Source organism: Desmodus rotundus, chromosome 3 (genome assembly GCF_022682495.2).
Source record: "Desmodus rotundus isolate HL8 chromosome 3, HLdesRot8A.1, whole genome shotgun sequence".
NCBI lineage: Eukaryota > Metazoa > Chordata > Mammalia > Chiroptera > Phyllostomidae > Desmodus > Desmodus rotundus.
In genome coordinates, this window is record NC_071389.1 from 75,226,266 (window position 1) to 75,254,204 (window position 27,939).

Genomic DNA, 27,939 nt, shown 5'->3' on the forward strand with positions numbered 1-27,939 from the left:
GGTGAGTGGGTGGGCCACGGGGGCGGAGCGTGGGAGGAGGCGGGGGGAACTAGTCCATTACTTACCCGCCGGCGGTTGAGAGCTAGGCGGCTAAGCTGCGGGCGGCACGCGAGATACGTTTCCCCGGGCCTAGAGACCGCGCGGGTGAGAAATGGAATGATTTGCTAGGTGTAATCCTGTGATGGGAATCCGGAATCGGGCAGCCTAACGAGGGTGTATAGCCGAGCAATTCGCGCCCTGAAATAGAGTTCAGGGAGCAGAGTGGCATCTGGGAATAACCAGGTCGGGCAGTGAGTGACCTTTCTGTGAGTCCATGATTAAGTAAAACCCAAACATTGATATGTATTAGTGATTGTTAAGAGAAGTGCTTGACATAGGGGCGGCGTAGGGGCAGGGGATGGGGGAGCTGGGATGCTTTAAATATTGTCTCACTCCACGGTGGTTACAAAGGTGTATGTCTGTGTAAAAATTCACTGAGCTATACTCTTAAAATTTGTGCACTTCAGGGAAGTTATTCTTAAATCTATCAAAAGTTGAAAATAAATATAAAGCAGAAACATTTTTTAAAAGACAAGGTGAGGGTCCCACGAAGGTCTTTAGCGACCAACTACCGCATCTTCTATTCCGTGTATGGGTAGTGAAACTTGCCTTTCCCGGTGCTTATAATTTGCACTTTTATCTTGGTTTATAACGAAACTTTTATTTCTCCAGAAAAGGTCATGGCAAGTTAAGAAGTTGTTAGAACATCTCAGAAGTGATTAAGTTATATTCGTGGTAAGTTAATTTCAAGTTTCCATGAGACGAATAGAATTGTACAATACAGGTTGCCCTGACTCTGTGATAAAATTATGCTTCCCCTTTGCATTAAGTAGAGAGGTGCTTAATGAAGTCTTAAGCCCACCTTCCCAAAATTTCAGCTAAATGTGGAGATGGGGAAAAAGCAGCTCTCTTTTGCTTTTCTGTACCGAGTATCATCAGGTACTTCTCCCTAACCTCTCAAGAAAACTGAATCACCTCCCTGATACCATCAGGGCCTTGCAAAAGTAATTTATTAACATACTTGCTGAGACGTGAATTATATTTGCAAATCCTTACATCTTAAGCACACCAAAGCCAAATTTTGCAATAAAGGTAACTTTTCCTGAAATACCTGCTTTTAATGCATTGTTTGCAATTCTCATGGATAAATCATTAAATTAGAACCACTAATAACATACTAGTATAATCCAAACTACCCTATAGAAAATTTATAAGTAAAAAAGCAAGACAGTGATTAACCTCAGAATGAAAAGGTTGTACAACAAAGGAAAATTAATCATAGAATGCTATGTGGCTTGTGAATAGTATTTATCGAGTCACAAAAATGTACTCCACATATTTAATCAAAAATCTGCTATGTCTCTATTGAAAGGATAGGAAAAATGAGAAGAGAAGTGAGTGTGTGTGCATGTGTGTTGGGAAGTTGAAAGATGACTAAATGCTTATTTTCTCTAGAAGTTACCTAGAAATGAAAAATCAAGAAGATACAAAAATAAGCTTGCTATTTTGAGATAGAGTTAGATTGAAGACTGAGCTAAAAATAGTTAAAGATGGTTGTTGCCTCTCATGCAAATGGGAATTGTCATTTTTGTAACTGTTGAAGTCTTCAAATTGTGTGCATTGTAACAGTGATTTTAAAAAGTAAGACATTGAAAGAAAATTTTAAAATTAAGAGTAACTGAGATGTTAGAAAAAAACCTAAGTTTATGAAAGTTATAAAGTGTGAAATTCCTGTTTGCTTTTTCTCCTTTTTTTAAAAACTTAAATCCTTTTACTCTAATGTTAAGATATAATTCAATTCATTTAAAGACCTTTCCTAATGTGTAATATGAGGGTGCCCCTACCTACCATCAAACTCACTGAAAAGTAATTTTTGTATGACTTTTCTGGGATGTTGAAATACATTTTTTTAAAAGCCATACTGCTGAGGATAGTGGTTTTTATTTCACTCCTCAATGGAATTGCAGTGCCCTTAAATGTCAACTTTGCAAGTATTTTCTGTCTAGGTATTGGAGACACCTGCTTCTGAAGCAAAAGCATTTATGAAGCAATGGGTGATACAAAAACTTCACTTGACATTAACGAGTACCCCAATGCTGAGGTACAGAAAAACCGAGTACTAACTCTGGAAGAATGGCAAGAAAAGTGGGTGGACCGCAAAATTGCATTTCATCAAGAACAAGGAAACCAGTAAGAAATATTTGGTATATAACAGAGAAACGCTCTATCAGAAACTGACTTTGGAGATAGAAATAATAATATAGGTACACATTATCTGACACATTTTAAGATGCACAATTTTAGTTTTTTCACATTTCAGCATTTCTGAATTCATATTGCATCTGTGGCATATTCTCTCTTTCCATGGGGTATAAATAATGGTATGACTTAAAATTGAAGGCATCTTAGATTCATGAATTGGGAAATCCCCTGTAGCATCCATGTATTGGCCACACGTGTTTATACATACAGCAGGTGCTCAAGCAACGTTAATGCTTATATATCTTTACACTGAAAAGTGGTGTTGTTTTGACTTTGTTTTCAAGTAGTTAATGTTGTTGCTAAACATTCAAATGTTAAAGTGTTATCTGTATGGTGAAAGAAGGGCTGATGAGAGAAATTAGCAAATGAGCCAAGATATTGAGCCACATATTAGTAGCAGTAGTAGGCTTTGAAGCAGCAATAATAAATCATGGGCCACTGCTGAGTAAAGCAGTCATGTCAGATGTTCCCTGTTCCAGGCAGCCACCCTGCCTTCCCAGGGTACATTATTATTATTTGATTTGGACCCTGGCCAGCAGGGTCCATCTGTTGTGGCTGCAATAGACAAATTCACATGGACTACAGAAATCCTGTGGAGAAAAGGGACGGCAAGGCTGCTCTCTTAAGTGAGAGAGAGGGCCACAACCCTTGCCTGGACAGGCTTTTCTCGTTCTTCTGGGTACATTACATTGAGGATGGTCCTCATTTACTATGCACAGGTTCACTTTAGGTGGTTACCTTTTACAGAAAACAAAGGAGAGGATGTTGCTAATTACATCAAAGAAGGAGGATATTTGCAAATGTAAAGGGAAAAGTGGTTAAACTGGTTACACTCCATACTTGGGAGGTTTAGCTCAGATTTTAGGAAGTTACTTTAAAGATATGCAGTAAGCACTTGCTGCCTCAATTCAGGGTGGGGGAGTTTTAGCAAAAGCAAGCCTCATAGCAGCCTAGGAAAAATGCGGGCCTGATTCCCCACAGGAGAACCTATCCATGGGCGTGGGTCCTGTGTACCGGACCTTGCTCCCCACTGACCTTTCTAAGTGGGGGCTGGGCTACATTTCCCACTGCCATGCAGAACGGTCCCCTATAATTATTATTATTGCATTTGCACACTGAGTAGTAGCTAGGGCATCATCCCAGAGTTGTTGTATCAGTTATCACTGTTATGTGGATGGCCTTAGAAGGGCCACATCCCTACAAAGGAATTAACTACAAGAATAACCACAACTTTTCAGCGCTCCTTCTGAGACCTGAGTATACATTTAGAGAGCTTAGCATAAAATGAGTGTGGAAAAACTCAGTACACCCAAAGGCCCCCCCACATCTTACACACACACATACGTTTACGTATACATTTGGGAGATTAACGAAGAATTTTTTAAACATATCAACCAAGAGACAATTTTTTTTTATTTTTAATTACCAATCAGGAAAGACCTAGATTTGAGTCAAATTAACCATTCACTATCTATGTTACTGAGCAAGTTACTTAACCTTTCTGTTTCTTCCTATGTCAAGTGGAGATTATAATAATTAATGTTACCTATTTTACAAAGTTGTTGGGAATAGTGAAATAATACATGAAAAGTACTTAGCATTATGTAGTTGTCCTTTCCTCTGTGCATTGGCTGATTAAAACAACAAAAAAATTTTTGTCTCCAGGCTACTAAAGAAGCATTTGGATAATTTCCTTAAAGACAAGAGTGGACTGAGAGTATTTTTTCCTCTTTGTGGAAAAGCAGTTGAGATGAAATGGTATGAACAGATAAGCATTCATACATTTTCTTATCTTTTTTTGTCTTTCTTTTTAAATATATTTTATTGATTGTGCTATTACAGTTGTCCCAATTTTTCCCCTTTTGCCTGCCTCTGCCCAGTACCCCTATTCCCTCCAGCAATCCCCCCCTTAGTTCACATCTGTGGATCATGCATATAAGTTCTTTGGGTTCCCTATTTCCTATACTATTCTTGAAATGCCCCTGTCTATTTTGTATCTACCAATTATGCTTCTTCATCCCTGCACCTTACCCCCATTCTCCCCCTTCTCCCTCCCATCTGATAACCCTTCAAATGATCTCCCTGTCTATGATTTTGTTCCTGTTCTGGTTGTTTGCTTAGTCTGTTGTGTTTTTTTTTTTTAATTTCAGTTGTCGATAGTTTTGAATTTGTTGCCCTTTTAATGTTCATAGTTTTGATCTTCTTGTTTTTCCTATATAATTCCCTTTAACATTTCATGTAATGGTGGCTTGGTGATGATGAATTCCTTTAGCTTTACCTTGTCTGGGAAGCAATTTATCTACCTTCCATTCTAAATGATAGCTTTGCTGGATAAAGTATTCTTGGATGTGGGTCCTTGCTTTTCATTACTTTGAATACTTCTTTCCAGCCCCTTCTTGCTTGTAAGGTTTCTTTTGAGAAATCAGCTGACAGGCTTATGGGAACACCTTTGTAGGTAATTCTGCTTTTCTGTTGCTACTTTTAAGATTCTCTCTTTGTTTTTAACCTTTGGCATTTTAATTATGTTGTGTCTTGTTGTGGTCTTCTTTGTATCCATCTGTTTGTCACTCTCTGTGCTTCCTGGACTTATATGTCTATTTCCTTTGCCAGATTGAGGAAGTATTCCTTCATTATTTTTTCAAATAAGTTTTCAATTTCTTGTTCTTCCTCTTCTGTTTCTCGTACCCCTATGATTTGGATGTTGTTATGTTTAAAGTTGCCCCACAGGTTCCTAAGCCTCTCCTCATTTTTTTAAATTATTTTTTCTTCCTGCTGTTCTGATGCTTTTTTCCTTCCTGTGTTCCAAATTGTTGATTTGATTCCTGGCTTCACCCTCTCCACTGTTTGTTCCCTGTGGACTTTTCTTTATTTCATTTACTGTAACCTTTATTTCTTCCCTTATGATTTTGCTGTCATCAGTGAGTTCTTTGAGCATCCTGATAACCAGTGTTTTGAACTCTGTATCTGATAGGTTGGTTATCTCCATTTTGTTTAGTTTTTTTTCTGGGGGTTTGTTCTGTTCTTTCATTTGGGCCATATTTCTTTGTCTCCTCATTTTGGCAGCCTCCCTGTGTTTGTTTCTATGTATTAGGTAGAGGTGCTTTCACTCCCTATCTTAGAAAAGGCTCCTGTAAATTGTGTGGGGCAGAGCCTTAGGTAATCGCTATGGTGGGACAACCTGCTTCACTGCTTTCTGGCTTTGGGTTGGGGGAAGGCTTGGAGAGAGGACAATGCCACTGCCTGGCTTCTGGAAGTTTGTCTGGCATGCATCCCATTTCTAGTCACTTCACCTGCTTTCCATATGCGACTGGTGCCTTTACAGCTGTTGCTTTGGTGGTGAATCCCAGAATGGGTGGCTTTGCATATGTTTTAAGTCCATGCAGGCCCTTTAAAGGGACTCTTCTGAAAATCTGTCAGTTTCTTCCACCGCCCCAACCCCTACTGATTTTTACAGCCAGAAGGTATGGGGATTTATCTTCCCAGTGCTAGAACCCTGGCCTCTGCGGTCTGGTCTGGGGCTAGGATCACTGGCTCCCAAGGTATCCCTCCCAATTTTTATCTGCCATATGTGAGTGTGGGACCTCATGTTCTGCCACTGCCACCTCTCCATGCCATAGCATGTCTCTGCACCTCTCCGCCCATCTCTGTGACTCCGCCCCTCCTACCTGTCTGGATGAATGTGACTTCTTTAAATCCTTTCATTGTCGAACTTCCATACAGCTTGATTTTCTGACAGTTCTGGAAAGACAGTTTTGTTTTGAGATATAGTTGTAATTCTCTCCATGGTTCCATGGTCTCCATGGAGGTGAAGCGTGTCTTCCTACGCCTCCATCTTGACCAGAAGTCCACTTTCTTGTCTCGATGGAAAGTGCTTGTAGCCGAGAGCATTTGTGAAATGGCTGCTACAGCTTATAATTTAGTGTGGCCATGAGATTGAGAACATTTAAACTATATTATTAGACTTTATCCTAATCAACTGACTGAAACAGAAGAAAGATTACTTTGGGAACTATCTGTAAGAAAAACATTAACTCTATAAATAGATTGTCTTATTGCCATGTCATAAGTGATAATAACAGTCTAACTGTAGCAGAGATTTTGAGACAAGATTAGGAAATAGAATGGTGAAACAACCAATTAAATGTGACTGTTAAATATTTTGGGTTGAAAGTCATTTATAATAAAAAATTCCAGAACTAAACTATTAAGTATATGCAATTACATTATATATAATTACATATAAGTTATTGTATTAGGGAATTTTTCATTTATGTAGCTAATTTGTATATTGAGGTCTATATAGATATCAGATGTGAATAAACTATGAGCTGAGGCCCAGCAGCATAAAAATGAAATGTTTAAGACATTTCCTTAGGTTCTTTTTTAAGGGCAATATATTCCAATATTATCCAGCTTATACCACTTTATAGTAGGACATTTCATTTTTCCATGTGTTAAATGGAAATAAAAATTCACACAGCTGGTTTAGACTCTTTTGTTTATATTTTATAACTTTATAAAATGTATGAAGAATATCAAAAATATCCCCTGTATGTTAACTTACAAACTTCCTAGGGAATATGAAAGATTAGTTACTCATATGCATATTTTAGAACTATGAACAGTTCACGCTCTCACCACATTGAAAGTGTGTAGTCCCGTGTGGGTAATAGGTATAGTCACTTCAGCTCTACCTCTTATTTGAAAAATGCGAATTTCATTCAAAGTGCATTGATATCTTAGGGAATAATTTGAGCATGATGTGAATTTTACATTCGCTTAGTCTGCAAGAGACTTGAGGGGAAAACAAATGATTTTGCCCAGTGTATGAATAGACAAAACGAACACAGGCACACACCTCCAGCCTCTCCCAGTTGCCTCAGTTCACACTGTGTGCTGTGAGCCACTCCCACGCACAGCCAGAGTTAGGACTTAAATTTGATTCCCAATAATCCTCTGTCCATCATTTCACACTAACTTGAAAGCTGCAGCCCTTCCAATGCCCAGCTCTACAAGTAAACGTCTGGTCTTTCTCAAGGTAAAGCGTTATATTATAGTATTTATATAGTATACAACTATTTAACATGTGTAAAAACTCTGACACTGTTTCTTTTACGTTCCTGTCTTTTTCCTTTTAATGTGCCACTGGCGATTTTTTTTTCTTATATAATTTTTACCCAGTTTATTTATAAATTTCATTTAATTGTATATTATTGAGAAAATCCTGATTCACAGAGATAACTTATGGCAAATCTGTAACAGCTTTTTTTAAACATTATTTTTAAATTAAAGTATCATTCTGGGGGGAAGAGGGGGAGGCAACTGGTTATCAATACTTGTTTTCAGAATGAGATGGGAGCATCCTTTCTCTGCTGTGTGCTTTTTTGATGCCCTCGTGTCAGGTTAGAACCAGGCAACTCAGCACAAAGCCTTGAGTGTAAATTGCTGGAATCAAAACATATCTGATCACTTTGTTTCATTTTCTTCTTTTTCTTCTTCTTTTTAAAAATAGGGGTGGGAGGGAGGTGACTGTGCCCCAAAAGGGAGGGTGTCTGCACTAAGGATTTAGAAACGCTTGGAAAGCTGATAACCTCATCAGAAACTGCCTTTACCATACTCCTGACCTATAGATGAGTAACAAAAAGAGGAAATAAATTCCTGAAATTAAGCCATGTTATTTGAATTTGTTACTTCTTCAGTGTTCTGTGTGTCTTAAAAATTGTTATTGTGGAATCATTTTCTGGCAAAGTATCCTTGTCAAACAAAATATTGGCCTTGTGGGAGCCGAAGTTAGTCAACTTTTTGGTGTATTTAAGTGGACTTTGGTGAGCTTGTAGTTCTACTGTATATCCTTACAGATAGTTTTTTCAAAACACCCAAAGAAGCCCTGACTGGTGTGGCTCAGTTGGTTGTGCATCATCCCACAAAGTAAAAGTTGTTGGTTCGATTCCTGGTCAGGGCACATGCCTGGGTTTTGAGGTTCGGTCCCCAGTCAGGGCATGTGCAAGAGGCAACCAATTGGTGTTTATGTCACACATCGATGTTTCTCTCTCACATCAATGTTTTGCTCTCTCTCTTTCTTCCTCCCTTCCACTCTCTAAAAATAAATGAAATCTTTTTTAAAAAATAAAAAAAAATAAAACACCCAAAGAAAATCCACTCTCCAGATCTTAACACTTACCTTTGGGGTAAAGAGTTAAGGGTCCAAATGTTATAACAGTTCATGAGGTCAGAGGGAGCTGGCCTGGCACCTGGACTCAGCCCTCCCCAGCTGAGAGATTCCAGCAGGGATCTACAGTACTGTGCAGGGGAGGGGGGTCAGGTTGGGTTATTAAGACACAGACCTCTGTATTTTAACAGATGGTTGTTGGGGAGAGGTGCCTGGAGAAAACAAAGTCACTGTTGCCTTTTTTGAAATGAAACTAAAACTTGAAAAAAAATTCTTGTTCAATAAAAATGGGGTAGAATTTCATTGTCCCTAGCCACAAGAGACTGGTTCCACTGAGAAGTGAACAGTGGGATCGCAAAACTTCGAAAACATTTGTGGAAAGGGGAATTGGCTTCCTGTTAATTGGCAAATGTTCCAGTGGAGCTTTGTTTTTGCTGGGACGTGTTATTTTGTATGTACACATATGGACCAGAGTCTCCAGTGAGTTTATAAAGTTTAGAAAAGATGGTTGATAAAATCTCGATTTTTGTAATCTTAATAAAAGCCCACTGGAACTCTTAATTAATTAAGGTATAATTGACATATCTTATGTTAGTTTCAGGTGTACAACATAATGATTTGATGTTTGTAGGTACTTCAAAATGAGCACAGAAGTCTTGTTAAGATCCATCGTAATGCATAGTTATGAATTTTTTTTTCTCATGATGAGAATTTTTTAACTCTTAGTAATTTTTAAATATGGGGTAAGGAAAAGTAGGCTTACAGTTGTGAGTATGTGAAGCACAATTTATTTTTGTATTATTAGTAGTAATATTATTTTCCATACCAACTGTAAACCTACATTGGCCCCACCCTGTATGCAGTACAGATGATGACCTGTAGTCCCCATGAGATACGTTACATCCTCAGGACTGTCTTATTTTATAACTGCAAGTTTGTACTTTCTGCCCCTTCTCCCGTTTTGCCCAACTCCCAGTTCCAGCCTCTGGCAACCATCAATCTGTTCTTTGTATCTTTGAGTTTGCTTGGTTGTTTTTTCTTAGATTCCACATATAAATGCGATCATAAGATATTTGTCTTTCTCTTCTGACTTCCTCAATTAGCATAATGCCCTGAAGATTCATCCTGTTCCTCACTAATGGCAACATTCTGTTGTTTTGCGGCTGAATAATACTCTCTTACGACAAAGTTTTTAATGTTGTGCCCCAACCCGTATCTTCTCAGGAGCCTTATTTATTGCATGATTTTGCATAGTGCAGTGATTTTTAGGTTGGCATATGTTGCATTATAGCAGAACTGACTGTATGTGTTTATTTAATTTTACATAGAATCAATACTGTGCCTAGGTATTTTGTCCCACTGGTAGTGTTTTCTCTAGAGTCCAAGAAAGTGTGTGAATTCTGTAATTATAAAGCTTACCAGGAAAATAGTAGTTATTTGCATATAGTAATTAAATAAATTTCTGGATAGTATGCACTGTAAGTAAATGAAAATTACAAGATTTTTATAAAAATTGATGCCAATGTTCTAGAGCCATATGCTCCAGTACCATAGCTCCTATACACATGTGGCTATTTAAACTTAAACTACATCACAGTAGCCACATCTCAAATTCCCAACAGCCAGTGTGGTTAGTGGCTGCTGGTTTGGACAGCGTAGGTATAGACACTTTCATCACTGCCGAAGGCTGTAATGGACAGAGCTGATTTAGAGAACTTGAAAAGCATTTCTAATCCATAGGATGCTTTTAAATAAAAAACCCTTCTAATCAAATCCATTTGTAATAAATGCACATTTTAAGGCATAATTTTCCAAAATTTAAATTTTTTTCCTAAGGTCATATAAATCAAAGTTTCAGAATTCCATATAACATAAGGTTTGAGAAGACAGAGATTCACTTTCTGCAGATGTGCGTATTCTATGAAACCCAAAGAACCTGAGTTCATACAAATCCTTTAAAGTTAAGAAAAATATATGCACATTGGGGCATATCCTTTTATTTAGTACTGTATTTGAGATAAAAATTTAAGAATAAATCTATGGTTTATGCAGGTTTGCAGATCGAGGACACAGTGTCGTTGGAGTGGAAATCAGTGAACTTGGGATCCAGGAATTTTTTACAGAGCAGAATCTTTCTTACACAGAAGAGCCGATTGTGGCAATTCCTGGAGCCAAAGTATTCAAGGTTTGTTTTGTTTTTGGCAAATAATTATTTCCATAACCCCACCAAAAGTTTTTCTTAGCATGGGTGAGGATACTGTGCAAGTGTATATAAGATTCACCTAGACATTAAATGGTGTAGGAACTAGGGCTTAAAAAGATAGATGGATAGCTAGGTACAGAAATGTACAGGGTCTGGCACAAACAACACCACTATGTTTATCACAAAATCTTTATTACAAAACCATAAGCGTGTAATTCGGTAACATAACAATATCACACTCGGGCACACCATATGACATTTTAGGTAAAATGTTCAAATTAAAACTATAAATTATTACACCCATATTACTACTCTACCAACCACACTGTGAAGCAGGTTTTACTTCTGCCAGACCCTGAATATAAAACCTGAGGTCAAAGACTATCTGGACTCATGTTTTTGGTTTGGGTTTGTGTAATTTTTTAAAATTTATGAATCAGCATTTCTGAAAACCTGTCTTGTGCCACACCCTGTATCAAACCCTGTATGAAACATTGAAGAAGTAACATAGTTCCTGCCCTAAAGAGTCCTTTAGCTTATGAGAGAAAAGAGATATGCAGAGAAAGCTGTTTGTCATCCACGGAGCTAAGTATAATGGCTCAGAGTATTAAGGGAACAGAGAGGAAAATTACCTCACCCAGTTTCGGGGAGTTTGCTGAAGCATGGTGACTGGTAGGGCTGGGCCAGGCAGGAGTTCAGGTTCATGGTTTCAGATGCCCTGGGAAGCTGGTAGGTACTTCAGCCTGTGCAGCAAGGTTTCGAGTGGGAACGTGACACTGCCAGATTTTCTTTTGAGCCAAAAGACCCTTGTGGCCTCAAGGGCTGTAAATTTGAAGGGAAGGAACCTCCTGGCGAAGAGACCAGATGGGAGGCTGGGAGCAGTGGTCTAGGTAAGAGATGAAGTGATAGAAACGCTTAGAGGAGCAGAGGTAGGTTAAAGTAATGTTTAGAATGCCAAACTGGGAGAATTCAGTGATTAACTGAGGGATCAAGGTAATAATGGGTTCACCTTTCCAGCTTAGGTTGAATGGCAGAGAATAAAGCAAGTTGAAAACAAGCAGAGAAAATTAGTTTTGTTCTAGAGGTGAGTTTGAGAGACCTACAGAATGGTAAAGGTGTAGCTGGCAGATGGTTTTATGTCTCTGAAGCATGGGGCAGCACTTGGGCTGGAAATAATAGATTTGGGAGTTGTCATCCTATGACCAGAAAGATCCAGGGGAACTGCCTCACCAGCTTGGGGTAATGGCGTAGGAATGGTAAAGACCACCCAAATGTGAATAAGCAGACACTGTTTATTCAGAGGGGGTCAGCACTTGTATTGGGCAGGGGCTCAAAGACAGGCAGGAGAGTGAGAAAGCTTTATACTGAAGAACACAAAGGCTCCAGTTATGCCCTGATTGGAGGCTGTTGGCCTGGGGGAATCAGAATGGGATAACTAGAGGAGAGCATACTATGTGATGGGTTTGGGGTTTACATTTGACTTTCTCTGGTTGGTCTTGAGTAGGAGGAGTGAAATTAGGGAGGCTGGCATGCATTGACCACAGAGGCTGTGGTTTGCCTTTCCTGGCTGATTGCTGCAGAGGTTATGGGTCCACGTTCTCTTGTCTTACATGCTCTGGCCATTGTGTGTTTGTATATAGTCTGCCCCTTGAGTGTGCTGCTTGTGGAGGTGGTTAGGTGGTGGTGTTTCAACGTGGCCTGAAGCTGTCCCTGGGTGCATTGACTGCAGGGCCTCCAGTGAGGTGCAGGCCAAGTTCAGCAGCCACCTGTGTTCTGTCCAGGGCCACCACGCATGAGCTACAGAGCAATCTGCTAATGTCTGCTACTGGACTTAAAGGTGCACAGACAAGGCCAAGCTGTGAACCAAGGCTGGCTGCTGGTAGTGTCAGGCCTGGGGCGGGGGCGGGGGGGGGGGCACATGGTGGCACATTGGGGTCAGATGCTACTTGTTTGTGACATTTTAGGAAAATTTGAAACATGAGCCAAGACAGGCCATTCAGATGGAAAAGCCAGTAGAAATAGCTTGGGTGGGCCTGAAAATTGAGTGGGGAAGGGTCTCGGGGAATCACCAGGGCATGGTGAACAGTGTAAGCCAGGTTGATGGAGATACAGATATGATGCCTTCCTGCCAGCTCTGTGGGGGAGGGCTCAGAAAAGGAACAATGGCCTCTGCCAGCACTTATGTCTGGGAGAAAGCTGCCCAAGCCCAGCTCTCACCCTTATGCCAGACAATTCAGTTTCTTCGTGCATATCTCTGTTACCTTTCAAGCCGCACTGGAGCTCAGAAGGATTGAGTCAGAGTAAGTACATGTGCGGGCCCTTTAAAGAGGAACTGCCTGGGACTCTGGAAGGCTTCTGTCTCTCTCAGGCTCAATCCCCCCTGGTTCTCACAGCCAGATGTTATGGGGACTTTACTTCCTGGCTCTGGAATCCTGGGCTGGGGGACCTAGTGTGAGGCTGGGACCCCTCACTTATCAGGTGAGACCTCTGCAACCGAAATATCCCTCCTAATTTTTATCTGCCACACGTAGGTGTGGAACCAGCCCATTTCTCATCTCTGCCCCTCCCACCAATTTCAATGTGGCTCCATCTTTAATTCTCTAGTTTTAGGACTTATATTCAGCTAGATTTCAGGCATTCTGAATGGTGGTCATTCTGTAGTTTAATTGTAGTTTAACTGATGTGGTGTAGGAGGAGGTGAGTACCATATTTACCTATGCTGCCATCTTGTCCAGGAGTTCCTCACCTGTGGATCTTGTAAAGTTCCCAGTCTGAGGTCTCACCTCAGACTAATTAAATCAGAGTCCCTAGGGGTGGGGCTGGCATCAGTATTAGTTAAAGTTCCCCAGTGATTCCTGTCTGCAACCAAAGTTAAAATTCGTTATCTGTTCTCCCTGCCTCCAGGCCCAGCCCTCTCTGGGCTGTTCCCAGGGTACTTTCAAACAGGTTTTCAAAGACCTCCCCTCTTCTATTTATAAATTTCTGTTGGTGTCTCATTTCAGAATAAAATCTAACAATTTCATGTCCTGATGCGCCTTTGCTAACTTGCCCTTCACCCTACCCCTACCCCACCCCACCCCACCTCGCAGACTTCCCATATCCCCGGACACGATGGAATCCATGTCATGGTACTCCCCCTGGACTGCTCCTCCAGCCCAACCCCGGTAATGTTAGCCGATGCATCAACACCCTTTCAAAGGATGCCTCCTGTTCAGCCTTTCCCCAGGCAGTTCCCTGTTCTGTCCTCTGTTCCCATAGTACTCGGGCACACAACCAGAACAGCACAGGCCATTCTGCCAGGTAATGATTCTTTGTACCCACGCCTCTCTGCTCTACCAGGCTGTCCGCGCTGTGGTCAGAGACCAAGTGAAATTCACATCCACTATCTAGAACCAGGGTAATCCTGTCCACAAGGTGCTCAGAAAGTAAATGCTCATTAGATGAATGAATGAAGAGAGAGGGGATGTCGACCCAACTGCACTTTTCATGCATAACTTCTAATGCATGTGACCTTTCTCTGTCAGCCTGCCTGGTATTGATTGACCTGTGTACTTATCTTTAGCAGAGTCTAAATGAGGACTTAATAAGTTAAATAATGTAAAAAATTTAGTAAGTTAATGAGGTTAACCTCTCTATTATTTTGCTCTTTGAGTTGATCAAAAAGGTTTTAAAAACTGCAGTGCCATTTAAATATTTTTCAGTAAAAAAAATTATTTGCAGTAAAATTATACTCTTCATATTTAATTATGCATTCTTTCTTCATCACCTTTGCTTTGCCCCTCTTTTCTTTCCTTGACTACTCAAGTATCTCCTAATTAAGTAGAATTTTTTTTCCTGACTCTTTTCCTTGCAGAGTTCTTCAGGGAACATCTCATTGTACTGTTGCAACCTTTTTGATCTTCCCAGGTAGGACTGAATACTACCTGTGCACTTGTAAAAACCTGAGTGCTTGCTGGCAGTGCTGGGGGTGGGGGAAGTGTCTTTCCTCCCTCCCATCAACCTGTGGTAGCATCCACAAAGCATTGATTTGAGTCTGCTCTGCAGTTATTTTTACTGCAGGTTACATGTCTGATAAAAAATTCGTGAGGCTGGCAGTCACTGAACATGTTCTACCTCCCAATGTCTTTGTCCTTGATAATTTCCAAACTATGGAAAGCATTATTACGACCCTAGACAGGTAAGGAAAAGGAAGCACGAGCAAGACAAATGTCACCTTCACCCCGGGTCTGTTACACCTGGTGAAGTACCAGCATGCACCATGGGGAACACTGTGTTTTGTTAAAAATTTGATATCCCTGACTGCTATGGCTCGGTTGGTTGGGCGTCACACCACAAGCAAAAGGTCACCAGTTTAATTCCCTGTCAGGACACATGCCTGGGTTGTGGGCTTGGTCCCCAGTCAGGGCACATATAAGAGGCAACCAATCAATGTTTCTCACATCAATGGTTCTCACCCTCTCTTTCTCTCTCCCTTTCCCCCTCTTTAAAAATAAATAAATAAATTCTTTAAAAATTTTTGATTTTTCTTACATAAAATATATTTTTTCTTTTTCTTTCTGATAGAGCAAATATTGACAAATTTGACAGGATTTGGGATAGAGGAGCCTTAGTTGCTATCAACCCAGATGATCGTAAACGGTTAGTAATTTGGTTTCTTTATTTTGGCTTGCTCTTTCCTTCTCTTTCCCTCTCTCTCTCCCTCCCTCTCTCTCTCTCTCCCTCCCTCTCCCTCTCTTTCTCTCTTTCTTTCCCTCTTAATTTAATGTATTATGCTTGTTCTGGATTCTAGAAAATTAGCTAAAATTTTACTGGTTTGAGGTGGCTTTTGTATTTGGAATTAGAGGGCCTAAATCCAATACCATATATTCTAAAAAGTGTAGTATTTGGCCTTAGGAACCTGGGCACAAAGCTTGTGACACCATCACTCCCAAGCTGTGTTGCCTTGATCAAAGTACTCACCTTCTCTAAATCTCATTCACTCCTCTGAAATTTGTGATATTTCTTCTAATACCTCCATCACCACTTCCACTAATATTACCAGGTGACACTTGTTAGCCATTTGCCACATGCCAGGCATTGTTTGAAATACTTTATGTGGATCAACACATTTCATCCACAAAACCCTGTGAGATATATGTTCTCATTATCCCACTGCAGATGAGGAAACCAAGGTCAAAGACATGAAGGTACTTGTGTACTTGTCCAAAGTTATACAGCTAAAACATGACGGAAAGATTCAGACCAGAGAGTTTAGCTTCAAAGTCCACGGTCATGATCCCCACATTATTACTACCTTACAGGGTTGTAATGGGAATAAAAAGAAATGATATGTCTAGGAAGGGCCTTGTCAACTCTAAATCACTGTATAAAAATTAGCCACTATTAAATTAGATCTTTTGTAATGATGCTTTTTGGTGACTGTGCTTATTGTATCTAGCCTTATTCGGAAATAAAATTATAATATAAGAGAAAACATACTGAGTAAAATGTGACCACACCTACATACTTTCCAATTCAAATATCATTCATATACTTACTTGGATTTGGCACATAAATATTGAATTATTTAGATGTATGAAGACAGACTCTTGACACATGGCAAAAAATGTTAGAATTCACATTAGAGAAATTAAATTTTTATTTTTAAAAATGGTTTCCTAAGTAAGGTTTATTACTAAACCAAAATCTAATCTTTTAAAATTAGGCCATGATACATCTTTCTTTGGTGATAATTCATGCTCCCATCTTCCCTTCTCTTTGTCTCACCACTCCTTCTTTATCTGGAACCCTTCTCTTCCTCCCACGCCTACGGCATCTCTCCCAAAGGGAACCCTCTTAGCCTTTTGCTTTTCTCTCTTATACTTGCTCCTTTAATGACACTTTAGTTCTCCTGTTACTTTTGTTCAGTTATTCAACAAATACATATTAAGTTCCTACGATTGTCTAAATATATCCTATGCCAGATGCTGGGGAAATAACTGGACACATCATACATGGTATTTGTTTTTATCATTTTTATATTGCCAACTCTGTTTTTATCCCGACCATGCACATCACCTTTCCAGGGTCTGATTGGCAGTTCCTGTGTGACGTCAGCGTTCTTTATCCGTTCAGAGATTTACTTTACCTGAGACCCCTTTGTGTCCATAAAACACCATGTTTGTATACTAAACCCAGTTCTGCTAAATGTCTGACTTTGCAGGTGTCTCCCACTCCCTCAGGATGCTCATCTGTTTTGAGGTTAGTCCCTCCTAGGGCTTTGGTTTGTATGATTAAAATCTACAAGGCAGTGGGGAGCAAACTAGCTCACTGTAAGGGCAGACCATGCCCTTGGTGTGCCAAGGGCTAGGGCCAAAGCTCCTTTCTCAGAGGTGGGTGGTCTGTCCATATCTGTCTGTCTCTCGTGGCCTCTCTACCTCCCTGTGTGGGTATCCTCTGTCCTCCTACCCTGACCACTCAGCTTCCTCTGCCTGCTCCATTCTGCTCCCACATATCTGACTTGCTCATCCCCCAGCCTTTTCAGCTCTACCTACCACACAGCCAATAGCTCCAGCTTTCAGTGCAGTGACCACAGCTAACTAGGGGCTCATGGGGTCTCCTAACTCAGTTTCCCAGTGGAGTAATCTGACAGGTCTAAGTCACTGTTCTGGACTGGGTCCAGTCCTGGCTCCTGGCCAGTCTACTGATGGGCCCCATCTGGGCCAGGTCCCCACTCTGAACCAATCAGACACGGCTGGGAAGTGGCATCACCTGTTCTCCAAGCCACCCACTACAAAGAACTGTTCCAGCAATACTCGGTCTATGCCAAACTCGCAGAACTTAAATTTCATACTACCTTGAATTTTTACCTGTTAGTCTCGTCTCTCTCCAGCTTCATAGAGGGAAGATATGTGTTTTGTATCCCTTACACATGCCCCCAGTGAGGTCCTACTCACCCACGATACTTGTTTCACTGCAGCATCCCATGCCCCACAGTAAACCTACTGAGTCAGTCTGTGAGAATGGAGTTCAAGCATCTTTCCTTTAAGCAGGTGTGCAAGTCATTTTGATACCAGCCTGGGAAAAGGTGTCACTGCCCCAAAGCGCAGGGAAGTGTGGTGGCCCTTTGGGAAGGCCTCTGAGTACAAAGGAGGAAGGAGCCTCTGCCCGTCTTACTGTGAAGTCTTCTGGTCTGAGCGGCTCATTTTGACTCCCATCTTTATTTCCCAGTTGAGGCAGGTGACATAATTTGAACCCACTGCTGACTTTCAGAATGAGCATCAGCTTCACAGGGTTGTTAGGAGAAATAAACTCAGTAATGTAGATGAAAGTAAATGCTGCTTTCCCTGCCTGCCTTCCACCCCTCCAGGCTTTGCCTTTGTAGAGAAATCTAACACATACTCTGTCGTGTGTTTTTAGTTATGCAGATATCATGCTGTCCCTAACGAGAAAAGGGTTTCAGTACCTCTTGAGCGTTGTTTCTTATGATCCAACCAGACATGCAGGTAAAGTCTTTTTGTTTTCCTAGTTGCCTCATTTTCTGATTTAATTCTATGACATAGATGGCATTAATTTTCTCCTAACTTATCCCATAGGAAGTGTACTGCTTATACACACACATGAATAAGTCTAGTTTTGGCTCGTGGAAATGATAAACATTTTTCTATCTCCCTACTCAATGCATACTTTCCCCATATTCCAATCCCATTTTGTTCATGCATAGCTCAAAGTAGGAAAGAGAGGGAGAATTGGATCAGGAGGGAGAGATTTGGTTGCTCTGCTGTAGACAGAGCGTATCCATGTCGTCCATCAGTGGTGTTGCAGATGATTGGGCCATGCCTACACACACACACACACACACACACACACACACCCTCGCAGGATGATGGGGGAGAGTGGCATGGGGGGGTCGGAGGTGTGCTGGAAAATCCAACTATTGCTATTTTTTAATTTCTGAAATTTTACAATTTATTAATTGTATGATTTTATAACTATCTGTGTTTTGAATTTGTAAAAGTAATATTTTCTTCTGAACCCATTTTGATGTGTTTGAACATTAAAGCATAACCTTTGTCATGGCTGAACTTTCATTTCCTGGAAGATTTGAAAACCAGGCCCTTTTTGATTTTTAATTGAGTTTTTTTAATAAGTACTGTGTTTTATAAACATTTACATATCTTAGCATTTTTTTGTTTTAATAAATCATCTTAAAAATTCATTAAAAGATGAGACCTAGTGTTCCCAGTGGGGCAATCAGATGGAAACAGAAATTAATGGAGCTCTGCTAATTAATCAGCTCTGCTAATCTGATTTCAGCTTCATTCCTGAACAGCAGGCCTATGGGAAGGGGACACAGCAAGCTCTGTCTGGGGGTGGAGCCCAGAGGAAAGCTCTAGAAAGGGTCAGAAGTTAAGTTTTCTTTAAAGTTAATGGCCCTCAGCAAATTGGTAGGGTATATAGAGTGTAGGTGTGTCCACGAGCAGTAGAAAATCAATGCCCCAGAAGATGAAGGAAACCCCCAGGGAATTTGTTAATCAACTCCACTCTGATTTCAGTGTTGTCAGATCCCCTGGCTGCTCAGCCATCTCATCTGTGCCAGAGATGGGCACCTACCGTCGCTTTCCCTCCCTAAGGCAGTCTTTGGTCTGAGACCGTAGAAAGGAAGCAGCAGCAGAACTGGTCACATCCCCACCCATTTGGCTAATCAAGTTGTGTGTAGGATAAGTATACCTAGGTCACTGGAAATAAGCTGAGAAGTGGGCCCTGAGAATTTGTTCCTCTTTAGAATTACATCTAACCATGTTTCTCTTTTACCTAGGCCCACCATTTTATGTTTCAGATGCTGAAATTAAAAGATTGTTTGGTAAGTTTTGGATGTATGCTATAAGTTTTAAAACAAAGTCAACAGTTAACTACTTTGAGCTGTTATCAAACTATTACTATCTAGAGGTATAAAACTTAAAGGTCAGAAACCATTTTATTGAAGACTGTTATATCTTAGAAAAAGGACAGATCTCACCCTGGACAGTGTGGCTCAGCTGGTTGGAGTGCTGTGCCATGGACTGAAAGGCCACAGGTTCGATTCCCGTCAGGGCACATACCCAGCTTGTGGGTGCAATCCCTAGTTGGGGTGTGTACAAGAAGGCAGCCAATAGACGTTTCTTTCTCACAGTGATGTTTCTCTCTCCCTCTCGCTCTCTCTCCCCCTCTCTACTTCTCTCCCCCTCCCCCTTGCTCTGTCTCTAAAAAAGGAAGGAAAAAAATGTCCTTGGGTAAGGATTTAAAAAAGGGACAGATCTCTGTAACTTGCCTTTTTAGTTAAATGGCATGCTTATGTCGAAGCCATTTGAATTCTTCTAGAGAGCTGGTATATTTATTTTGGCTCTTGGCAGTTACAAATGATGATAATTCAGAAAATTTGCCTCAGTGTTTTCCTATTTTCAGTAAAAGAATAGTCTCCATTTCACAGTTTTAAAAGTCATTTGGTGTGTTTTAAGAAGCACCCCTGATTGCGTTCTTCATAAAGCTGTACCTTGTCACCCTGCCTTCCTGCTGCAGGTGCGGTGTGCAGCAGTCGGTGCCTGGAGCAGGCGGACGTGTTTGAGGACCGACACAGAAGCTGGGGGATTGACTGCCTCGTTGAGAAGTTGTATCTACTTACGGAAAAGTAAATGAGACACAAGTAAAAGTGAGTAATATCAAATTTTTGAGCTTTTGAGCAAATGAAAATTATGCTAAGACATGAAAATATAATGGATGAACTTTGAAAAAAATTGTTCACATGGTAAAAATTGTTCACATAGTACATCACAGAAATGTATGTAACTTTCTAGGGGGAAATACATACTAAAGTGTTAAAGTCTCTATCCTTGGAAAAGAGAGTATGATTGGAGTGAAAGATTATACCTGTGTGTTTTACTTACAAATTGCAGGAATTTTTTTACAATCAGCATATATTACTTCTATAATTAAAAAGTAAAAGAGAGCCCTGACCAGTGGGCTCCGTTGGTTGGTGTTGTACCACCGAGGGAAGGGTCGCTGGTTCAGCTTCCTGTCAGGGCACCTGCCTGGGTGGTGGGCTTGGTCCCCAGTTGGGGCGTGCGAGAGGCAGCCAGTGGGTGATTCTCCCACACATTGGTGGTTGTCTCCCTCTCTTTCTCCTTCCCTTCCCCTCTCTAAAAGTAAATAAAGAAAATCTTCTAAAAAACTTTAAAAAAATAAAAGAGAAATGCAATGTATACAACTTAAATTAATAGAAAAATTGTCATTCTTTATGAAATTTAAAACCATTGAGGAGATGTAAGACTGTAATAGGGTTCGAGGTAAAAGAAAGTAGTCTAAAAAATTGTATATAATATTAGCTCTTCCTATAAACCTTCATGTTATTCTCAAGTCCTTTTCACATTTTTCTCTTTATATAATTTTATATGTAACAAAATCAAGAGGAAATTTTAAAATTAATCAAATCAATCTATATGCAACAAAATATTGTTTCAAATCTGTAAAAATAATTTTGGGGGCAGTTTTAGAAAAATAATCTTGTTCGAATCACAGCCTCCCGAAGTGCAGGGCACGGAAGGTGGGGTTCGGGGCTGCTCAGGCTCTGCAAGTTCAGATGCTGCACTTCTCAGCGTTTCCTCAGAAATCATGCTTGTTAAATCAGACACTCCTCTCAAACTGCACTAATGCCTAAACGATCTAGAGTGCTTGGTTTATGTTAATAGGATGGCATGTGCTTATTATTAAGAAATAAATTACTTAATTGTGTGTGTGTGTGTGTGTGTGTGCTGGGTTAAAGGCAGAAGCTGATACACCCTGTGACTGTTGATGAAAACTAGAGATACTGTCCTCAGAAATACGTCATAAGCAGGATATACTGAAAACTTCCTTAGGGTTCAGAGTTGCTGACCTCTCCACCTCTTCTGTCCCCATTCAGGACCCGCTGCCCTGGGTGCCCTCTGGCACTGGTCTTATTCTGTACATTATGAGGCTGTTCATTTGGAGTGTCCCCCAGCTCATACTGGTTCTTGCTTCTCGGAGAGCTGTCCCCAGTTCATGGTGTGGGCTTCCAGAAGCCATGACTATCTGACTCTACCTTTGTCACCATTTGAGTGGACCTAGAAGGAACAGCTGACCTGAGCTGGGCCAATCTGATTCTCTTCATAGATTTTTAGAATTGGAGTGAGAAAAGCAAGTTAGCCGCTTACAGGAGGTGAAGCTAGCAGGTGAACCCACAAGCAGTGAAGCAGCCACACTGTACTCTACAGATCTGAGGAAAACAGAGTGCTGTCTGCAGAAAGAAAGGCCAGAGGAGAGCTGGAGAGAGCCCTGGGTATTTCCACTTTCCTCTTTCCTGCAGCCCAGCTGCCCTGGAGGGAGAACACCTGGTGTCCCTGCGATAGAGAACTCTGTTCTCTTGCTAGCTGGAGTTAGTTGCTGTAGCTTAGTAGTTGGTCTTTTACATATTATGTGGCCTCATTGGGGGAACGAACACTGATCTTTTCAAAAGTCTGAAGATGGAAGATATATTACATATAAATTATTTTAGAGCAATTATATTATTTTCTGAATTTTCTAGAAATGGCTTTTATTCAGCTTGGTAATTTAAATAACAGATTACCTGAGCCTCTGGGCCCTGACACAGAGTTATGAAATGCCTTGCCCTGCCTGAACAGCAGGCATGCATGCACTAGCATTTGGCGTGTTTGTAATGATTTCGGTGTCAGGATGAAACAGAAGTCTGTAATAGTCTATTTGGGTGAGTGTGGAGAGCAGAACTGCAAAGGAATACAACCAAAGCTTTAACACCTTCCTCTGACGAGCTAGAGATTTGCTTCTCTAAAGGGTTAATGGTATAGGGACCTCAGAAAGTACCCTGAAAGTTGTACCTTGTGAGATATACTATCAGATGAAAGGGGATTCCTGGGAAGAAGAATGAAGTGACAAAGATAAATCTCACCCACAGAGAAATTAATCCAAATAATTTTCCCATTCGCAACTGTAATGCATACCTATCATCTTATTTTAATAACAGGGTGTGATATAGATGGGTACTTATGATATGTATGAATATATGACACAATTTTTTAAGATTTTTATTTCTTTATGTTTTAGAAAGGGGAAGGGAGGGAGAAAGAGAGGGAGAAAAAACATTAATGTGTGAGAGGAACATCAATCGGTTGCCTCTCATGTGCCCCCAACTGGGGACCTGGCCCACAACCCAGGCACATGCCCTGACTGGGAATCGAACAGGTGACCATTCCATTCACGGGCCAGCGCTCAATCCACTGAGCCACACCAGCCAGGGTGACACACACTCTTTAAAGGTTTTTTTTTAAAAAGAGTTCTACTGACTACTTTTTATTTTTAAAAAAATTTTTATTGTTATTCAATTATAGTTGTCTGCATTTTCTTCTTAAAAAAAATCAAAATTGTCTTTAACCCATCACTTCTTATCCCATATGCTTTATTTCTTATAGAATATTATGTATCACAGACTCGCTGAAGTGGCTAAGTCGATGGGGGTAGGGTAGGATTCCATATTTACACATTAAACATCGTCACGCTGCTGGTCTGTGGTAACTAAACATGTCCCAGGTTTGTTTACTGTGTGTAGCAGTAACGTGTGAGCTGAAAATCCATTGTCCCTGACCACTGGGTATTAACAGACATCTGTGTCAATATTGATGTTAACTCTCAACAGCAGATGGAAGGAGCATAATGAAGGGGCGTGTTGAAGAATCACACATACCCCAAAGTATTAATGTTCATATTTAATAATAATAAAATAATACAGTCTCACTGAAAATTTTGGAATTACAGGAAACTCTAAAAAGGAAACACAAAAGCAGCCAAGTCCTATCACCAGAGAAAATTCCTGCTAACACAGTGACGTGTGTCCTTATCTCTTTTGTCTGCTCATGCACTTGCTCGTTTTTGCAAATTTGAGAGCATGTTATGGATTCACTATTGTCTCTCTACTCTCTTCCCTACTATTTCATCAGCCCTTTCTCATGTCACTATTTTTTTTAATTTTATTTATTTATTTATTAGAGAGAGGGAAGGGAGAGAGAAAGAGAAGGAGAGAAACATCGATGGGTTACCTCTTGCATGCACCCCATCCAGGACTGAACCTGCAACCCAGACATGTGCCCTAACCAGGAGTCACACCAGTGACCCTTCACTTTGCAGGACGATGGCCAACCAACTGAGCCACACCCGTCAGGGCCTCACGTCACTATTTTTTAGAAGCAAGGTTTTTTAAAGCTGTTTTATGTTCTGTCATGTGGCAGTACCATAATCATTTCATCTTTCTCCTGTTATTTAGAGTCATTCAGCAAATGTAAATAGTACTCTTGAAAGTGTTGGATGAGGATTCACTGACGAGTGAAGACAGCCCCACTCTGAGGAATCTGAGACTCCAGTGGCAGAGCCTGGACATCGATCATTACTATACAGTGTGGTAAGGCTGCCTTAGGGGACCCACAGGCAGCTGTCAGCTTCCAAGTGGCCACTTAACCTGTCAATAAGTGAGCACAACATTGTTAATTGAGAGCAGGTGGAAAGAGAAGAGAAAAAGACCAAGGATGTCGCCCTGAAATTTTTCAAATTCAAGAAACCTTAAAATTTCCAGGTTCCCATTTCCAACCATCCCTCCAGCTCGTTTTTCTGTAGGCGCTCAAAACATTCAGGCCTGAACCACTATCCTCCTCTCCACCAAACCCCTCACCCTGAGAAGCCAAGCATGTGGATGTGCGTTAGTTACACAGTTAGAGGGAGCACTGAGAAAGCAAGATGCCCCGGGAGAAGGGCAAAGCTAGAGATGTCACCAGAGCCCAGGGCAGAGTCCAAGGAACCCCACAGGCTACAGAGATTCACCTGTTGAGGAGGTGTCCTGAAGCTAGCCTGAAACGCAAAACTGCCCTGGCTGGGTAGCTCAGTTGGTGAGAGCGTCGTCCCAGTACCCCAAGGTTGCAGGTTCCATCCCTAGTCAGGGCACATACCAGAATCAACCAATGAATGCATGAGTGAGTGGAACAACAAATCAATGTTTTCTCACTCTCCTTCCCTCCTTCCCTCTTTCTCTCTCCCTTGTTCTCTAAAAATTAATTTAAAAAAGAAAAAATAGAAAAGAACCTCAAAACTGACCAACCCAGGAAGGACTCAGTTTAGCGGAGGAAGCAGGTGTTTTGCTCTTTGGACTCATAAGCCCATGCTAAAGAACCCACTGTCTTTGCTCTTTCTCTTTCAAGAAGTTGCACCTGTCCTCCCTAATTGAGATGATTCCATTCTATGTGCCTTGCACCTCTCTTCCTCTGCCATCACTGTCAGGTGCACTCTGGTGGAAGGTAACTATCATTGGACTTGTTTGGAGATGCCTTCTAAACTGCATATACATGGCATATCTTGCCACATTTGCAAAACCTAAGCACTCCCTCCCTCCCCAGTTTCCTTAACCTGTTCTCCTGAGCTCCCTGTTTGCCATAACCACCTGAGCTGGGTGTCCATTTTCCCTCCTCTGCTGGGTGGTACTTTGAACATAGGTTCAGCCACTGGCCAAAGGTCCTGTTCTTCAAGTCCTGTGCCCCTATAACCGTCAGGGCTCATTCTAGGTGGAAGCAGGAAGAGATGGGTAGGTTATTCCAGGACCCTCCAAGTGAGGTGTGTTGGAGGGAAACAGAAGAAATCCATGGAGACTCTGCCACGGAAAGATTCACCATCAAAAATTCAAAATGTTAGAGTCAGACTCAGGGCATTTCTTTTTATTAATCAGTGTGTGTACATATGTGATGAGGATTATACTCTTTAATCCCCCTGAGAAGCCCATTAGCATTTACCCTAGAGATAGACAAAATGCTTAGCACTGTTCCCAACTAAATGCTACTTTACTAGCAATGCTTCTTATAAATCCCAGAGAATCATCAAAGAAAAGGTATATCATTCGGGTTTACTACTTGTAAATAGCATCCTTCTATGTATTCATTCATTCATCCACTTAAGAAATGTTACTGGCAACTACTTGTGTATCAGGCATGTGTGAGTTTCTGGGGATACGCTGCCAAGCACAGCCAGATGTGGTTCTTGCTCTCCTGGAACTTAGTTTCTCTCTCCAGAGACAGGAGCAAAAGAAAAAAGGGGTAAAGGTAAAGAGCGCTCTTAAGACAATTTGACCTTGGGTATTGAACACACAAGGCAAATATACAGATCATGTATCATAGAAAAAAATACACACTTAAAACTTATATGACCCTATTAACCAGTGTCACCTCAATAAGATTTTTTAAAAGATTGAATAAAAAGGGAAATTGGACTCCATATCCTTTGTAAAGTACAAAAATGACAAACTAGGAAGGGAGGGAGTGAACAGGTCGGGTCGACAGGAACGCTGCAACAGAGTCTGTTTGCTGCCGGTAGAGGCGGCACTCAGTGAAGATGATTGCTAAGGATGCTGAGCAAGAATGGGGAACCCTGCGTGTTTTTAGTTCTGGAGCTTAACTGAGAACATCTGAACTCCCAATCACATGCCCCAGAATATATTCATACTTCAAATTTACCATTAGAACCTTGACGGTAATTCATGAGGATGGATTGTCTGTGTATGTGCTACTAGGCTTTCCAGAACTACTGTACTGTCTACCACCCACTAGAGCAATTAGTATGATCATTGTTTTAAAAACGCCAGGTTTCCAAACCGCCATCTTCCAGTAATTCACCAAGATGACTAACACAAAGGGAAAGAAGAGAGGTAGCTGTTATATGTTCTCTAGGCCTTTTAGAAAACATGGAGTTGTTCCTTTGGCTACATACATGCGAATCTACAAGAAAGGCAGTATTGTAGATATCAAGGGAATAGGCACTGTTCAGAAAGGAATGCCCCACAAATGTTACCATGGAAAAACTGGAAAAGTCTACAATGTTACCCAGCACGCGGTGGGCATTGCTGTAAACAAACAAGTTAAGGGCAAGATTCTTGCCAAGAGAATTAATGTACAAATTGAGCGTATTAAGGACTCAAAGAATCGAGATAGCTTCCTGAAATGTGTGGAGGAAAATGATCAAAAAAAGAAGGAAGCCAAAGAGAAAGGTACCTGGGTTCAACTGAAGCGTCAGCCCGCTCCCCTCAGAGAAGCACACTTTGTGAGAACTAATGGAAAGGAACCTGAGCTGTTGGAACCATTCCCTATGAATTCATGGCATGATAAGTGTAAAGAAAAAAAGACTTCTATACTGATTTAAAAAAAAAAAAAAAAAAAAACCCGCCAGGTTTATTGCACCTTTTCTGGTTTACCTCACCTCTTGGTGCAGTACTATTGGCTGCCCCGCAGGGGCAGCAGAGGATCAAGAAGAAGGCAGGATTATCCGGGAGCGCAGCAAGCGAGGTGGAGCCCTCCTGCTCATCTCTCCTGACAGGCTACACAAAGTCATTGGAGGGTCTGAGCTCCCCCATACCCATGTTAAAACAGTGTTGGAGTATGGACAAGTTAGAAGCAAGTCAAGATATCAATGAAATCAGTTTGGAAAGCATCTTGAGAAGGCAACATTCCCAGTGCAGACCTGGTGTAGATCTGCGGTTCCTGCCGCAGCCGCCAGTGGCATGCGGTTACTGAGCACTCGTGCTGTGAGTGTAAAATACACGCTGAATTTTACTCAGTACTAAAAAGAGTATAACATCTTAATACTTTTAATAAAGATTTCAGGTCCAAATGTTATTTTGTCTATTTGGGGTTAAATATAATATAAAACTAAAATAATCACATTAGTTTCTTTTTACTTTTTAAAATGTGGGTACTAGAAAATCTAATATTATAAGGAGGCACTCATTATATTTCTAGTAGATACTAGGTCTAAAAATATCACATTTGTGGTTTCCTGAATGTATTTCTTGACTTAAAGAGTACTTCAGAAAGTAATTTCTATTCGATTCCATTTGAGGGTGAATGATCATGGTAATGGTCTCTACATGAAGACGAGTGAGCCGATACATGGTTTTATGAAGAGAATGTTCATGTAAGGTATTGGGGGGCAGAGGTAGAGGAGTTTCCTGAAAATGTGAGATTCCTGAGCAAGGTTATGCTCTCACCTATTTGAAGATTTTTTAAATAAAGGGTAGGGTAGGGTAGGGTTCTCTGTGTTTTCAACCTTGACTGAGAAGAATTTAACCTGGTGCCATTGGAAGGATTGTCACAGTTTAGGTGTTGTTGGTTGTCAAACTTGGCTGCACATTATAATCATCCAGAGAGCTTTAAAAATCCCAGCTGCCCAGACTACACCCCAGATCAATTAAACC

The 27,939-nt window shown here is 40.9% G+C and overlaps 1 protein-coding gene and 1 pseudogene across 2 annotated transcripts; both read left to right on the forward strand.

Moving 5' to 3' along the window:
- Positions 1-54: 54 nt before the first annotated feature.
- On the forward strand, positions 55-26,343 carry TPMT (thiopurine S-methyltransferase). 2 transcript variants are annotated; one of them, XM_024565473.4, is made up of 11 exons: positions 55-144; positions 712-774; positions 2,046-2,229; positions 3,967-4,059; positions 10,523-10,655; positions 14,527-14,579; positions 15,237-15,311; positions 18,072-18,157; positions 19,471-19,515; positions 20,211-20,340; positions 23,980-26,342. In XM_024565473.4, the coding sequence occupies exons 3-10, from the start codon at positions 2,090-2,092 to the stop codon at positions 20,321-20,323; spliced, it is 738 nt and encodes a 245-aa protein (XP_024421241.2). In that variant the 5' UTR covers positions 55-144; positions 712-774; positions 2,046-2,089; the 3' UTR covers positions 20,324-20,340; positions 23,980-26,342. The 2 variants fall into 2 exon arrangements, with proteins under 2 accessions (XP_024421241.2, XP_053776866.1); XM_053920891.2 differs by lacking the exon at positions 55-144 and adding an exon at positions 285-305 and having other exon boundaries at positions 23,980-26,343.
- A 15-nt stretch (positions 26,344-26,358) lies between these two features.
- On the forward strand, positions 26,359-27,717 carry LOC123480272 (large ribosomal subunit protein eL21-like; annotated as a pseudogene).
- The last annotated feature ends 222 nt before the right edge of the window (positions 27,718-27,939 follow it).